Genomic DNA, 16,053 nt, shown 5'->3' with positions numbered 1-16,053 from the left:
CAGATCGAAGCGATTCTGCGCTGTCAATGAATGCGTGCTTGCATTGAGGCTGAAAAACACTAAGTATACAAGTTTTATAAGTTGACAATGATAGAATAGTGCCATGCTATAATCTATGAACCAACAGCGTCCATAGTTTTATCGTCCTGTCGTCTATGGAGCCGTGGAAGGTATCGAGAACTTCCCCATGCAGACTAGAGCTCCTAGCACGGGCGATCCAACATGGCGGCCGAGAATCGCTTCGATCTTGAAACCGGCGGACTAACTTGAAATAACTGGTGAATACGCAGGACTTGCTGCGTTTTTTAAATTCATAAATGTGTAAACAATGTCTCCAGAGCGCCACACAAGGTCTTTGACCCATATACACTGCATTTTAGAGTCGTTTGTGGTCGTTTGTGGTATTTCCGAGTCGTTTGTGGTCGTTTGTGGTATTTAGGCAGACCGGTTTGTCTCAAAGTCTCAAAGTATTAAAATAAAAGTTTCTGTTGCAAAGTAAACACACTGAGTTTCACCCCAAACATGCATAATTAGCCCAGGAGGGGGGGGAAGTGGCACGGGTAGGATCTGTCATTTTTCTTGACAACACACAACTTATCCCACTTCCACACATCTGATTTGCTAATATTTACTAACATTGTCTTGATCTGTCCACTTCGTCCAAAGTTAGTCCGGATCCGGGTAGTAAAATTCAGTGCTTCCACCAAAACATTACGTGCGGCAACTTGGCTATTTATTACTAAACAGGCGCCGAATTCTGGACAGAGGAGCTACCAAGGCCTACCTGCCTTCTTACTCCTATCTACAGAGGAGTTAAGAGCCTCTGCCTGGTTTAGGTAAACCCTGGTAAATAAAAGTTTAAAGCTGCACGACAGAGACACGTGCTGCAGAATTTGTTTTCTGACAATACGTTGTGATGGCAACAAAACGCGTTGTTGTGATGATCAAATCGAGACTTGTCGTTATCGATCTGCATTGTCAAAATGCTATACTAAAGACACAAAAAAATTAAGTTGAATCCAAAAAACGCGCCAAGGTAGAGGTCATTTCATAGGTCATCCGAAGGAGGATAATTTAGGATTGACATGCGGTCAATCCTCCTACATTTTTTGCGGTCTTTTTGACCTTTGGCCTGATTCAGGGACCATCCATTGATAAAGGGAGGGGTGCGCACCACAGGTAAAGTAAGTAAGTGCAGCGCAGAAGAGTAAGTGGCTCGCGCAGAAAAGTAAGTAAGTGCAGCGCAGAAGAGTAAGTGCAGCGCAGAAGAGTAAGTGTCTCCAGCAGAAAAAAGTAAGTGTGTTGAGCAGAAAAGTAAGTGTGTTGAGCAGAAAAGTAAGTGTCTTGAGCAGAAAAGTAAGTGTCTTGAGCAGAAAAATAAGTGTCTTGAGCAGAAAAGTAAGTGTCTTGAGCAGAAAAGTAAGTGTGTTGCACATTGTTCATATCGGCCACGGTAGATTGGGCTCAACTTTTCTTGAATAAGATACTGACATGTCCTAAAAGTACTCAGTGACACATTTAATAGTCTCATCATCTTTTTATTGCTCTTAAACAGAGAATTCAAGAACCAAGAGGGTGTATATCTCCATACTGCTTAATGTCATAACAAATACAAATTTGGTCCAAAGTAGCTACCTTCTAGCTGACTGAGGGTTGAATTGATACAGTCTTCTCAAAAGGGGTGCAGTCACATATGTCGTGTGATCATTGTGCCATCGCTAACTTATGGCCTTTTCTGGACAGCCATGCGTGTGTCCTACAAAGTTCAGCTTAGCCTGAGTATCATCCTCCGTAGTGACCGCTTGCTCAGTACTTTCGCTTGCTAACCACCGTGGTAACTACACTGGATGATAATCAGGCTAAGTTCAGCTGGCTTGCTACACACAAAAAAACTGTCTTAGATCCTTCTCGGTGGTTAATTTTGTCCTATCACACGAAAATCGTATGATGATCACATGATGTAAGTGACCATGCCGTTGGTTAAAGTTTCTCCCCAACATTTCCACAGGAAGTGTTGCGGAAAGTCCAGAGTATCCTGAACAAGCTGACTCCTCAGAAGTTCCAGACTCTGTGTCAGCAGGTCCTGGATCTGGACATCGTGACGGAGGATGGACTGAGAGGACTGACCCACCTGGTAGTGGACAACATGATCACGTCCTTCTCTCCCACCGGCCCCAACTACGCAGAGGTGTACGCTAACCTCTGCAGGTGCCTCATTCATGTGAGTAGGGAGAAGGACACTGTTTCAAAATCATTGTATTCATTTCTTTCTGTAGACAGTATAGTCATGATGTTGATTTTTTTGTTGGCATAGATAAGCAGGGCTCGAAATACTTTGTTCTGCATAGTACCTGCACTGGTGCTGGTAGCATTGAAAATTACCTGCACCAGACAAATTTGACCTGAATTTAGGAAGTATGGATCATACTAAAATTGTTCAGGAACCATTGCTATTTTTTTCTTTTATACTTTATAGGTAGTAATATTCAATGCAGCTAATAACAATCCACATGCACCCACATCATAGGACATTTACAGTATAAAACCCACTACATGGACCAGTGCAGGTTAGGTGCAGGTAGACATTAGAAATACCTGCACAGCTCCAATTTTACCTGCACTAACCTGCATATGCAGGTGATATTTTGAGCCCTGATAAGCTCCCTTGCAGCTGCCTTTCAAGCTGCAGTTTTTTGTTTCTTGTTTCTTGGTTGATATTATAAGTTTGAAACTCTCCCAATCTTGCACATCATACAAATTAGCCTTGTCCTATTCATCACTTTTAATGCTCTTGAACTTGCGCCAGAGCAGGTTTTATAAACATGATCATTATTTTCACAGCTATGAAATATTAGTTTCTTTCCTGTGTTTCAGCTGAAGGCACCCAGTAAGGACCGCCCGCGGGAGATGATCAACTTCCGTAGGGTCCTGCTGGGCAGGTGTCAGGGGGAGTTCGACAGGATCAGCAGCCCAGGACAGAACATCAGCAGACTGGTGCAACTCATGGAGGTGGTGCCGGTACATTTAGTCAGACATTTTTGTTGTTTTGGTTTAGTCATTAGGCTGACATTATCAGGAAAGTAAAAGTTTTAACTGTAACAGTAGTGGGCACTAGTTTAGCACTTTGGAAAGCTCATCTATTTCTTGTATGGTGCAGGAAGTCACAGATGCAAAAGTTGTCCTGGGGAAAGATAACACTTCTTTATGTGGCATAGTGTCAGGGATAAACAAGTCCACTAGCCTTATAGTCCCGGACAAGTGAAAATGCCAATCGGGCAAGTGCATGTCCTTCCCACTTGCCCGATCGGACAAGTTAGCTTTTCTCCATTGAGTGAGATTTTGATGTACTTGCTACTTTTCACAGTCATGGCATGAAGCATTGATTAACACAGAAAATAGAGCCAATAACAAAAATTCCATTGAACTTATTTTTGAAGACCATGAATATACATAGCAAAATGTCATTTAGATTTCGGGCAAGTGAAAAGTTGGTTCGGGCAAGTAAATTTTTTAAGTACTTGCCCGATAGGACAAGTCAATTTTAGAAAACTTGTCCTACCTTGAGTGTAGTTAAATGATAAGGGTGTTTGGCCCAGAACCAAGAGGTCTTGGGTTCAATAGAGTTAATTCCAGTTGTGGCGGCCATGTTGGATTTCCGGGGTCATCCGGGGTCATGGCACCAGAACGAGACTGCAGGTGGTACCATCTGGGCATTCTACTATATAGGCTGTATTGCAGACATAAGTGTGTCATCTTTGGGAGTGCATTTCACCCCTCTAAGGTTAACAACTGCACAATATATGCCTGTTATCTATAGAAAATATTGTTAGGCACATTTGAATTTGATTTTGGTGATTTTTTTTATCAATTTTTCACATTTTTTTATGGGTGACCTGAGAACAATTAGTGTCAGTGTTTATATCATCCATTAGTGCTTTGTATTGGTAACTGTGATATAGTAGGTTTACTATTGGGGTTAAACCCTACAAATACACAAAATATGGGGATGACATCTTTGCGGGTAGAAATTTAGAAGACATTTGGCAGTTGTTCTGATGATTTATTGATGCCAAGATCCGTTCTGCAAACTACGCTCTATGGGAATGTCATGCCGGGTGTGCTCCTTTACTTTCTTCCCAATTCATGTTTTCATTGTTTTATTCTAGTTTACACAACATAACCCTACACAAAAAGTCCACGTGTTGGGTCCATAAAATTGTGGGATGAAATGTAGCAGATTTTTTTCTGTTAGGGATTTTTCAATGCCAATGTTGAGAAAAACGTAAATTTTATCGTCAGTAGAAGAGGTAAATTGGTGATAGAACTTAGTAATACATGTACATAGTTTTATGAACAGATCTGTCAGTCCGATATTTTCATGTTTTTGTAGGGTTTAATAACAGTTACCGATACACAGCGCACATGGAGGATATAAACACTGACATTAATTGTTCTCAGGTCACCCATAAAAAAAATGTGAAAAATTAATAAAAAATATCACCAAAATCAAGTTCAAATGTCCCAAACAATATTTTCTATAGATAACAGGCATATATTGTGCAGTTGTTAACCTTAGAGGGGTGAAATGCACTCCCAAAGATGACATACTTATGTCTGCAATACAGCCTATATAGTAGAATGCCCAGCTGGTACCACCTGCAGTCTCGTTCTGGTGCCATGACCCCGGATGACCCCGGAAATCCAACATGGCCGCCACAACTGGAATTAACTCTATTGCGTATCTTATTACCTGGATGTCTAACCTTCATCAACGTAACCTAAGGTTTATTTTTTCATCAGGAAGAGGAGAAGCCAAAGCTACAGCTGGAAGTCCTGATGGCCAAACGACGCGCCCTGGCTGCCGTCAGTCTCATCGGAGAGCTCTTCAAGCTGAAGCTGCTGTCTGCAAACCTCATGCACAGCTGTGTGCAGAGGCTCCTCAAGACATGCTCTGAGGAGAGTCTTGAGTGTCTGTGTCTTCTACTGACTACCATGGGCAAGGAACTGGACCTAGAACAGTCGAAGGTATGTGTCACGAGGTCACAGCGTGATAACACCCGTGGAGTGGGGAGTGTCACCCGAGTAATGGAGAGCAGATGTACAGGGGGGTTTGGGAAGGGACACGTAAGAGGGTAGGGGGATTTGACCGAGAGACTGCGACAGGGCAAGACGTGTCTACCTGGCTCCGAATAAAGTCTATCATATCCGCAAACATCATGCCTCTGTCCTGATTCTACTTGACTCACTCCTGGCCACCGTGACATATGGTATAATTAGCTAACCCTTTTGGAACCTAAATCTTTTGGAAGATCTTTAAATTTGGTTGATTTTTGTTTTCTCTTTTGAAACTGATTAAATGTTTAATTAAAATGCAGTCAAACTTGTCCAAATGACATAATTTACATAATAAGGACTCCTGGTTAATGTCAGTGCTTTTTGGTGGTTCCTTGGAGGATTTTTCCTGTTGGCATAAGCATTAAGAATCCTATCTTTAGTGACTGTCCACATTAACCAGATTGGTCCCAAGTGGCCATCTTGTACAGTTTTAATGATACTATCATTTGTGTCCATTTGCTGTTACCTTCTTTACCATTGTAATGATGTCTTTTTTCATTTTTACAGGCAAAAATGGATCAGTATTTTGAAACAATGCAGCAGATTATAAACCAGAAGAGGGCCTCTACTCGCATGTGCTTCCTTCTGAGGGACCTCATGGAACTAAGAGTGGTGAGTGTAGTTATAGAGTGTGTATAGGTGTGCATGTGGAGTATTATGTTTGCGATGGTGTTAGTGTGGGAATAAAAAATGGGTGAGTCTACCGGGGAAAGAGGGTCATGCGGAATACACCGTGTTGTATTTCATTTATGTCATACCCACATTTAGAATTCTTGACTGGGTCGCACGTGACATGTACACGTGTACTTTAGATTTATTCAAAGGAAGACTGTGTGATACGCCTTTTTATTACCTGTTCTCCAGAACAACCGCATCAAATGTTATCGCGGCCAATGTTTGACATAGATATCATGACGTTCTAGCCCAGTTCAATATTTCACAGCCATACATGCAAGGAAGATATGCTAACTGATAAAAAAATTCATTCTAAGATATGTCAATGAAGGTTAGACATCCAGGTAATAACATACGCCAAATAGCAGTTACTCAAGCTAGGATATAAAAACTATCTCCAACAATATTTCTACAGTGTCACTGACAAAATACACCGGTTGGCTGTCTGAAATTTTTTCCATTTCCAAAATCATATCCAGTTGCTTGAGTAACTGCTTTTTGGCGCATTCATTCTAAGATGTAAGATTCCAAAGACTCATTTTCCCGACCCAGAACGACTGGGAGCCCAGGAGACCCAGGAATACTCCTAAGATATGTTAACTAATAGAAGAAACACTAATTCTAAGATTTACCCAAGACTGATTTTCCCGCCCCAGAACGACTGGGAGCCCAGGAGACCCAGGAATGCTCCCAAGACTCTGGAGCAGATCCACCGAGAGGCGGAGCGGGAGGCACAACAGCTGCAGCAGAGACTGGGACAGCAGCCTAGACAACGTAGGAGACAGTGGGAGAGAGGTTCTTATTCGTAACATGTGTTCTACAGGGCTCAAAATAACACCTGTATGCATGTATACATACCCTGGGAACCAGACTTTTAGCCAGGGCCGGCAGAGAGTAAACCGGCAAACTCTCCCTGCATGACAAATCCATCCAGGGGTTCAGGAGTGCAGCCAGTCTAGGAGTAGCCATACACACCTAGGAGTAGCCATACACACCTAGGAGTAGCCATACACACCTAGGAGTAGCCATACACACCTAGGAGTAGCCATACACACCTAGGAGTAGCCAAACACACCTAGGAGTAGCCATACACCCCCTAGGGGTAGCCATACACACCTAGGAGTAGCCATACACACCTAGGAGTAGCCATACACACCTAGGAGTAGCCATACACACCTAGGAGTAGGCATACACACCTAGGAGTAGCCATACACCCCCTAGGCCGGCTTCACTCCTTTGCCAGCTTTTGATACTACAAAATGTATCTTATGCTACTGTAGGATCTGCTTGGAGATTACCCTTATTGTCCCTGAGAACTTGTTCAACTTTGGTCATTCGTTCATTCGTTCGTTCATTTGTTCGTTCATCTATCCATCCATTCATCCATTCATTCATTTATTCATCCATCCATTCATTCATTCATTCATTCATTCATTCATTCATTCATTCATTCATTCATTCATTCATTCATTCTTTTTAACTAACTGTCCTGAGACTCTGAGGGTCAAAACTTGTTCAATTTTCAGGGCTCGAAATACCACATGCATATGCAAGTTTGTGCATGTAAAATTGGTGTGGTGCAAGTAAGTTTGGACCAAACTTGCACCAGTGCAAGTTACTTTTATCCACTAATACCTGACTTTAGAAAAAGCTTACACACACCAAGAATATTGTCTGCCATTGAAAGGTAAAAGAAAACAACACTGAATAAAAAAATAGCCTAAATTTGTTATTTCTAAACTTGGTTAGACATCCAGGTAAACAAAATTTGAGGACAATTCCATCTCTATAATGCTAATAATTCCTATGGTGTTGTCTTACCTTGATTTGCATATGAGTAAATACATTTTGCATACAATTTAGTGACTTTGATATGATCAACTGGATTTTCCAGTTATATGTGTTTGTATTGAGTTGTTCTAGCGATGGTTAAGAATAGTGATGGAAGTCACTCGAAGAGTCCAGAAGAAATCTATTGATCTTATCAAGTTGTAGACATTGAATTGTCTTAAATTAAGCCTAAATTCACATTTGTTGTACAATTTGAAATCCAAAATAAAATACGCTTTGGAAAACAAATATCCAAACATGTGGTCTTTATGTATCCCCATATATTTGCAAATTTTCAGAAGAAGAATAAAGGGTTAACAGTTCACTATTTTGGGTAGTGCAAGTAAGTTTCTTTTGGTGCTAGTTACCTTTGGCTTAACTTGCACTGGTGCAAGTTGACTGAAAAGTGTATTTCGAGCCCTGATTTTGTTCATTTACTCATTCAATCATTCATCATTCATTCATTCATTCATTCTTTTTCACTAAGGCGGCCCTAACTGTTCTGAGACTCTGAGTGTCACTACTTTTCCCTGCTCTCCCCCCAGGCAGGGGCTGGCGGCGCGGTGCCAGGAGGGGGAGGGGCGTGCGGTTGTTCCAACAGCTGAGAGAGCTCTCCATGAACGTGCACCTGCCTGCAGATAGGAGGTACGTTCTAGGCCGCCCTCTCTTAGGTTTTGCTATTTTATTGTTGTTGTTTTTGTTTGTTTGCAAAATAAGACCATGTTGATTTGATTATTGGGATGACAACCCCTGAATTGATGTGAGCATATGCAAATGAAAACAAATTGGCTAAAAAAGTTTATCTTCATTATGAAATCTAAGTGGTTAGGAAAGTTGAACAAAGGTCTGAACATACAGAGTATATAATGCTGAACAATAGGAGATGAACACAATTTTAGATAATCGAAACAAAATTAAGAAAAGTCAAGATAAGGTTGATGCAAGGGAGTCAATTAGATCCTGTTGTTTGGATACATCTGACTGTTTCCAAACTCATATCCAGTTGCTTGAGTAACTTTTTTGCGTATCTTATTATCTGAATGTTTAACCTTCATCGACCTATTGTGAACTCTCCACCCACAGTGTGGACGCAGGCATAACTAGTAACAGTCTACAGGACCAGGCATCAGGCTGGCAGCAGAGTGGGTCGGAGTCGTGGGATGCAGTGTGGGACTTGCTGGATACACCCACGTCTGACCCAACCACACCCATGTCCGACCCAGCCACACCCATGTCCGACCCAGCCACACCACATAGCCAGCACACAACAGGTGGGACTTTGTAGTTTGTCTGTTGGAAGGATGAAGTAAAAGTTTGTTTTGGTAGTTGTGAAAAGGATATTTACATGTACATGTATATGATTGAATGATTATCATAATGGTCACATAATTTGGAGTCTACCGGCAGTTTTAATGTGAATTTAGAAGGACAGATAAGTAAAAACCTTGAGGCTCCATGACTACGATTGTCATGAAAATTGTCGTATATTTCAGATCAACGTGAACCGCCTGATGACACTGCTTCGTCTACTGCCAAACCCATGGAAGACAAAGTAAGTCTCAATGACATCCCATAGTAACTCTAGCCATAGTGGCCATTTTAGATGATAGTATTGGGGGGGGGGCTACCATCCTTTTGATAGCTCCTGAAGTACACAGTTGGTATGAGTGACAATAGGAGCAATCATATGCTAACTAGGATGGCATTGGTACCAAGGCTAGGAGCCTCTTCTAAAAATGTGACACCTGTATATGTTTACCAAGGAAATACTGCTGTATCATTGCCATATACTGCAATCTGTTTAGATTCAGCAGTGCTTCAAATCTAGAGCTTTTGGTACTTCGTTTTCAATGTGTGCTAAGATTTTCTGGGCCAACTAATGTGTCTCAACTTATGATGAACTTTTGCCCACATTTGTGATGTACATATAGGCAGAAGCTGCTGCTGAGTACAGATGTAAACCTGAGAGCAGGCGGCTTCCCATGCTGCAGATAGCAGCTTTCCTGGACATCCTGGTGAAGGAAGATGTGCAAAACGAACATATCATCGGCTGGATCGAGGTAACAACAGTCCTGCCAAATACAATATATTCTGATGGTTGTTACTTCTGTGTTGTTGGTTCAGGAAAGGTTTATAAACTTCTCTCAGTTTCCTTCCCTTGCCACCAGATTGCCAGATGACTAGTGAGGGACCAAAATTAGATTTTGTATTACCCTTGCTTGGTTTTATGACTGGAATATGGTGCACATAGATGCAATGTAAAAGTATGACAAAACACACAAGAATTCATGGAATGATCTGGTAGCTAAGAGTCATAGTCTTTAACCTAAACCAATAAAAATTTGATTCCAAAGGACCTAGATTTGAATCTCTGCAAAGAGAAGTCCAATCATGGTATTTGGGTGGGTTGAAAAATGAAACAGGGATGTAGAGTTCTTAAAGTATTAAGAAGAATTTTGAATTTTCATGTTTTTGATGTGTGTTTTTGACAGGACAATATTGATGAGGCCAGAAGAAAAGAGCCAGCGTTCATCCGTACCTTGATGACAGCTGTTTGTAAAAGTGCAATCAGAGGTGAGGAAACTGACAAACATCACATTGTGTACATATAGATAGTTAGCATGCTGTTAGATCACACTACTCTCTTCCGCACATCATTAGCACAGACCCCTGTGAATTGCAAATGTGTCGCAATATGTGCCAGTCTTCAGACAAATATACAAACAACAATTGATATGTTAAAAAATTCCCTAAACTAATTGTAGAGTGGGACTTGTTGCAGAAGGTTTAAATTTTTCGATGTTTTTCAGCAAATGAGCAGCATTTCCCTCATTTGACTTTGGTTTGTGTACCCAGGTGAAGGTTCCAGACTGAAATGCGACACGCAAAGTATCCAGAAGAGAGTGGTTCTGTTGCAGAAGTACCTGGACAACGAGAGCACCAGAGAGCTGCAGGCGCTCTTCGCACTACAGGCACTCATGGTGCAACTGGACCAGCCGCCAAGTAAGTCAACCCTTTAGTACTACAGGCACTTATGGTGCAACTGGACCAGCCACCAAGTAAGTCAGCCCTTTAGTACTACAGGCACTCATGGTGCAACTGGACCAGCCACCAAGTAAGTCAGCCCTTTAGTACTACAGGCACTCATGGTGCAACTGGACCAGCCACCAAGTAAGTCAGCCCTTTAGTACTACAGGCACTCATGGTGCAACTGGACCAGCCACCAAGTAAGTCAGCCCTTTAGTACTACAGGCACTCATGGTGCAACTTGACCAGCCACCAAGTAAGTCAACCCTTTAGTACTACAGGCACTCATGGTGTAACTGGACCAGCCGCCAAGTAAGTCAGCCCTTTAGTACTACAGGCACTCATGGTGTAACTGGACCAGCCGCCAAGTAAGTCAGCCCTTTTGTACCCTCCAATGATTAAGCTCAATGAGTAGCAGCCTCACAGTTGAGCTCCTGGTTCCAATGAGTTGGCAACTAGGAGACCCTCGATTCAATCCTAAGTTTGGCATTTTCAGTTGTGGCTGCAACCGTCTTTTGGAAGGCTTTTTGTAGCTGGAATGACACTGATAGCTTATATAAAATTCATGGCACATGGCACAAAGAGTTTCAAATGCATTGAGACCTAGCCTACCTTCTTCTTTATTATAATGATATCTTTATTCATCTTAAAGAAGTAAACCCTTGTTGTTTTTCTTCCCCAGATCTGCTGAGGATGTTTTTTGACAACTTGTTTGATGAAGACATAATCTCAGAGGAAGCCTTCTTTGCTTGGGAGTCGAACTTGGATCCAGCAGAGCAGGCTGGGAAGGGCATAGCTGTCAAATCTGTCTTAGCATTTCTGGTATGGCTCAGGGAGGCTGACGAAGAGTCAAGTTCGGAAGAAAAAAAGGAAAAGGGATGAAAAGAAGTCTACGGCCATGAATAGGCATGATGATTTAGTTTTTGATTCTCAGTTTTGTCCACTTCATTTGTTTCGGGTTTGAAACTTAAACCATTCACCACATGAGTGACTCACATGATAAATTCTACTGTCAACTCTAATAAGTCCCCTGGGTACCCTTAGACCAGGGTGTCTTAGTGTGTATAATGCTAGTTCACCTTTATCCATGGGTAACCTATATCTGTTGTTTTTAAAAGCAGTGTATTTTGGTATATCTAGGAGGTGATTATAGAAATATTGGAATTTGAATCCCCTATCCGTCAACTTGATATTACTAAATAACCTATTTTTAGAAACGACGTATACATGTTACCCCAGGAATGAAGGTGAACTAGCATTACCTCGGTATTACTGATGCTGCAATTACATGTAATACATTAATTATTTAGCTAGTAGGTGTAGGTGTATGATTTCATTTTGGGAAATCTAGAAATATACGTTAGTTTTGTCACCGTGCCAATTGGGACTACAGTCAAACCTGCCCGAGCGACCACCTCTTCTCAGCGACCACCTGGCCATTTCGACCGCTTTTTCTCGGTCCCGATTTATTTTCCCATTGACGTAAGCATTAAGCGACCTTTTCTCAACGACCACCTGGCCAACGCGACCGCGACCGGCCCAAATTAGGACCCATAACGACCGCATCATTTTCAAAATCGAGGTTTTCATCGATTTTTTATGATAACTAGCGCGATTTTGTGCCGAAATCGGCCAGTTTGCGTCGGATTTGGGGGTTAAATTTACAGTTTACAGTGTGTGTGTTGTATTTGACATTAAAGACCTCGCTTCTTTGCGTGCATGCAGTGTGCTTGCTATTTGCCATTAAGCACAACGGAAACAATTTATACTTTGCATCGGGCATGTTTTGAGTCGATACTCTTCTCAGCGACCACCTGTCCAAATCGACCGCTTTTTTCCGGTCCCCCGGGTGGTCGTCTTGGGCAGGTTTGACTGTATGTGAAGGTGACGTCTTGAATTCTTCTCCTTTTTTGCCCTCATGAATTAAAGTACACATCAGTTACTATGGACATGTGTGTTTTGGTAAAAGATTGCAACATTAAGATCATTACACTTTTATTGGAGATCATCATCAAACTGAAACTTCTCATAGTATGCAATGTATGAAACAAGGACCTGTATTGTGTATTTCTTTATTAAAAAGCAACAAGCACATGGAAGATTTCAGTCATGTTTTATTCATTTCAGTTAGTTAGATATTGACACATTTTAGAATACAGTAGATAGCTGTTAAAAGATCTAATAACTAAAGTTCATGCCTGGAGGTTAGTTAATGACAAAAGACAAGTCAATTTCTAATGAGCAATTTTATGAATAAGAATAACAAACTTTAGTTCGTCATCAGTTTTATTCTCCCTGGAAGCAGTTGTTTTGAACAACACTTAAGGAAAAGACAAATATTTTGCATTTACTAGCTGCAAACTGTTGACTTATACTGGTTGGTACTTTTGCCATGTTCATAGAGTCAGTTTAATACTTGTTCAACATTTCTAAAATAGGCGACTACTTGTTGTTTTGAAAAAAAAAGGCTTTTCTATGACCTCTGTTGATCACTTTAGCAATGTGTTTACGTTTATCCCTGTCCCGTTCGAATCTCTTAATACGAGCGATGGCGATGATGTCACGGTGACGCAGGTGTTTTTTTTTCCGTCGTCATTTGCTTCCACAAAACACCCCCTCCCGTGAAGTCCAATTGGAACAGTCTTTTGTAATGCAAATATCTGCTGAGGTGCACGTGACACACCTGTAAAAGGTGAGTAAAGGGTCACCTTTAGAACTTGGCTCCTTCCGTCCGCTCCCTGCCTTTGCCGTACCTTTACGTGTTTGAAATTTGTCACCACTGTTGACGATCGCTTTTTCCCTCGCCTCTCACGAAACTGTGAAGATACCGAGATCCTATAGGACGCAACGTTATAGTTGAAGTTGGATGCCAACTACTTCAACCGTTAACACAGGTAATGTCAAAGCCGTACGTGCTTCTTTTTCTCGACCGAAACCTTCAAAATGGCGACGGGAGGGGATTCCCCAGAAGGTAGCCTACAACTAGAGAACTTCGAATGTATCATTTGTCTTCGGGTCTACACGCGCCCCAAAGTATTATCCTGCGGCCACACGTTTTGTATGGAATGTTTGGTGTCCCTCGTGAAAGGATCCAAGTCCCTTAAGTGCCCGGTCTGTCAGAAGAACACCAATCTCAAAAAAGCCGGTCGGGCAGGCGTTGAGGCGTTGACCGACAACATCCCGTTGGCAAACCTTCGGGAAGACGTAAAAATCTCGTCTAGAAGCCAGGACAGAGGCCCACATGGAGCGGAGAACCCTGTAGCGGTATCAGACGAATCCCAGTGCCCTAACCACCGTGGAGAGGAACTAAGGTACTACTGTCCTCCCTGTGATTCGGTCATCTGCGAAGAGTGTATGTTTGAGGGCCACAACACTCATGGAGTAACTCGTCTCGGACGGACATTGCAGGAACAAACTGCAAAGGCCAGGGAGGCGACAGAACAGGGAAAAAGATTGATGGAGCAAATCAGAGGCAAGATAACAGAACTAGAAAACTCAAAGAAAAGTTTGGCCGCAGAGGAAAGTACCCAAGTCAAGGCGGTTGACGAAACTGCCCAAACGATCACGGCAGCTTTTGCTTTAGAAGCAATCAAACGTGCCAATGCTCTGAAGGACGAGCTGCGCAACTTCTTTGCATCCAGCAACAACATGATTCTGGATCGCAAGGAAAGACTAGAAACGCAGTTGGCCCAATTAGCGAGTAGCATTGAGGCGTTGGAGCAACGCGTCAACCAGGAGGAGACGATGGCTGTCTTCATAAGCAGAAAGCAACTCATCGAGCTGTCCTCCCAGGCAGCCAAAGAGGAGTTCGACGTCGAAGCTGCCAAATGGCACACCACTTCTGCAGTCTTCACGCCAACTCCATACACCCTGTCTGGCTTCCATTTAGGCAAAGTTGAGGGTAAGCTAAGTTACATCACTGAACATCATTAAGCTATACCAGGAAACTCATCTCTGTTGGTAATAACTTCCTAGAAAGTGTCACTATAGCTCTGTAATCCCACGGTATAAATTAGATATGGCATTCGTTTGTACGTATTGTACATTTGCCATATGGTAATTACGCACAGGTAATCTTAAATTCTACAGCCTCAACGCGTGCTCCAGCCCCTGCTCCCGCGGCTATATCTCAGCTGGACAGGTCCGGGATGGACGAGTGGCTGCAACCCGGCGGTCTGCAGGGCGGTGGGGGGCGTGACAAACGGAGACAGGACAGAGGTGAGACGTGTCTGTTTGTTTGTTTGCCTGTCTTGTTGTTTGTTTGCTTGAGTCTTTAAGCTTTTCATTTTATTTTTAAAAGTCGTTAAGTCGTTCTGATAAGCTATTTGATAGACTAGACCTAACTTGAACTGTACCACCATGTTTCAGGAGGACAGGGAAGAGGTAGGAACGCCCACCAGGCTGCTAGTGCCCAGGACAGAGATGGTTGGACTTGGAACATGGGCCCCGCTGGTTTCGACCCCAAGTTCACCAAGGTGAGTCCAGAAATCAAGACGCAAAGCTTACCAGGTGCTTGCACTCGTGACTATGTTATTTGTTTTTACCTGCTTGAAAAAAAGCAGGTATTGATTTTGGTATGGATCTTTGGATCTGTGTGCGGGGTGAATCACTATATACACATTAGGGATACGATGGCTGCACAGATCCACAACTAGTAGAAAGAGAAAATGTGACCATCCCTGTCACCTCTGTATGGAATGAACCAATATATACACATTAGGGATATGTGCTAGGTGCAGGTGTAACAATAGGAAATAAAAAGGAAATCGTGAGGTCACTAGAAAGGTGTTACAAGTTTTGGATCTCACCATTTACCAAAGGTAGATATATAAGAACAATGATGGAATAATGTTGCCAAACGTCAATCCATATCAACCCCACAACACACCATACGCACCATCACAAAACAAAATATTTCATGCAGGTTTGAGTTTTCAGACTCTTGTTCTATCTATTTCAAGTCTTTCCCCTTTTCAATGGAGAACCTAAGACTGCATGTACAGCAATAATTGTGCATTATTTGTAGCATGGCTGTGTTCTTTGTTACTAGTACTTCTCTTTCTTACTTTGCTGATCTAATGTCCATGCCTGTCACTGTGTGCTTCCTTAGACAATAACAGCTCATTTAAACTCAGGACCAGATCACAAGACATTTCACTCACTTGTAAGAAAGCTTGCTGAAATAGTGTAGTAAAACTTGCAGGTCCCTTCCTAGAATTTTCCTGAAAGGTCCTGAAAATGGTCCTCATACAGTCTGAGAACAGCCCTTCAGAAACTTGTACTTGAAAAATGTTGGTTCGAAAGAGCATGGTCTGGTTGCGAAATGGCATCTAGAATGATGATTCAATTGGTGAATTCTGTATGACACATTGTGTGTGAATAAAGGGTTAATGCCCCGGCCCGAGG

General features: G+C 42.2%; 2 protein-coding genes across 2 annotated transcripts in view; both read left to right on the top strand.

Annotated features, from left to right (window-relative positions):
- Positions 1 to 1,693: 1,693 nt before the first annotated feature.
- LOC118430064 (eukaryotic translation initiation factor 4 gamma 3-like) overlaps positions 1,694 to 16,053 on the top strand; it is a 27,476-nt gene continuing 13,116 nt past the window's right edge. Inside the window, exons 1-11 of the mRNA XM_035840772.1 lie at positions 1,694 to 1,698; positions 1,987 to 2,221; positions 2,875 to 3,018; positions 4,801 to 5,025; positions 5,623 to 5,727; positions 6,447 to 6,585; positions 8,166 to 8,265; positions 8,704 to 8,891; positions 9,114 to 9,172; positions 9,552 to 9,680; positions 10,113 to 10,194. Of these exons, the coding sequence (XP_035696665.1) occupies positions 1,694 to 1,698; positions 1,987 to 2,221; positions 2,875 to 3,018; positions 4,801 to 5,025; positions 5,623 to 5,727; positions 6,447 to 6,585; positions 8,166 to 8,265; positions 8,704 to 8,891; positions 9,114 to 9,172; positions 9,552 to 9,680; positions 10,113 to 10,194 (1,411 nt within the window). The remainder of the gene's footprint in view (positions 1,699 to 1,986; positions 2,222 to 2,874; positions 3,019 to 4,800; positions 5,026 to 5,622; positions 5,728 to 6,446; positions 6,586 to 8,165; positions 8,266 to 8,703; positions 8,892 to 9,113; positions 9,173 to 9,551; positions 9,681 to 10,112; positions 10,195 to 16,053) is intronic.
- LOC118430549 (eukaryotic translation initiation factor 4 gamma 1-like) lies at positions 10,630 to 11,543 on the top strand. Its single transcript, XM_035841484.1, has 2 exons — positions 10,630 to 10,847; positions 11,330 to 11,543. Exons 1-2 carry the CDS (start codon positions 10,823 to 10,825, stop codon positions 11,527 to 11,529), a joined length of 225 nt encoding a protein of 74 aa, XP_035697377.1. The 5' UTR covers positions 10,630 to 10,822; the 3' UTR covers positions 11,530 to 11,543.

Source organism: Branchiostoma floridae, chromosome 14, assembly GCF_000003815.2.
Source record: "Branchiostoma floridae strain S238N-H82 chromosome 14, Bfl_VNyyK, whole genome shotgun sequence".
NCBI classification, from domain to species: Eukaryota; Metazoa; Chordata; class Leptocardii; order Amphioxiformes; family Branchiostomatidae; genus Branchiostoma; species Branchiostoma floridae.
Note: the sequence above shows the minus strand (reverse complement) of the source record. Positions and strands in the feature narration are given on the sequence as shown.

Coding starts and splice junctions, on each gene's coding strand:
- LOC118430549 (XM_035841484.1), top strand. CDS start 10,823: ATGGTGCAACTGGACCAGCCACCAA. Junction 10,848..11,329: donor GCAACTGGACCAGCCACCAA/GTAAGTCAGCCC, acceptor TTTCTTCCCCAG/ATCTGCTGAGGATGTTTTTT.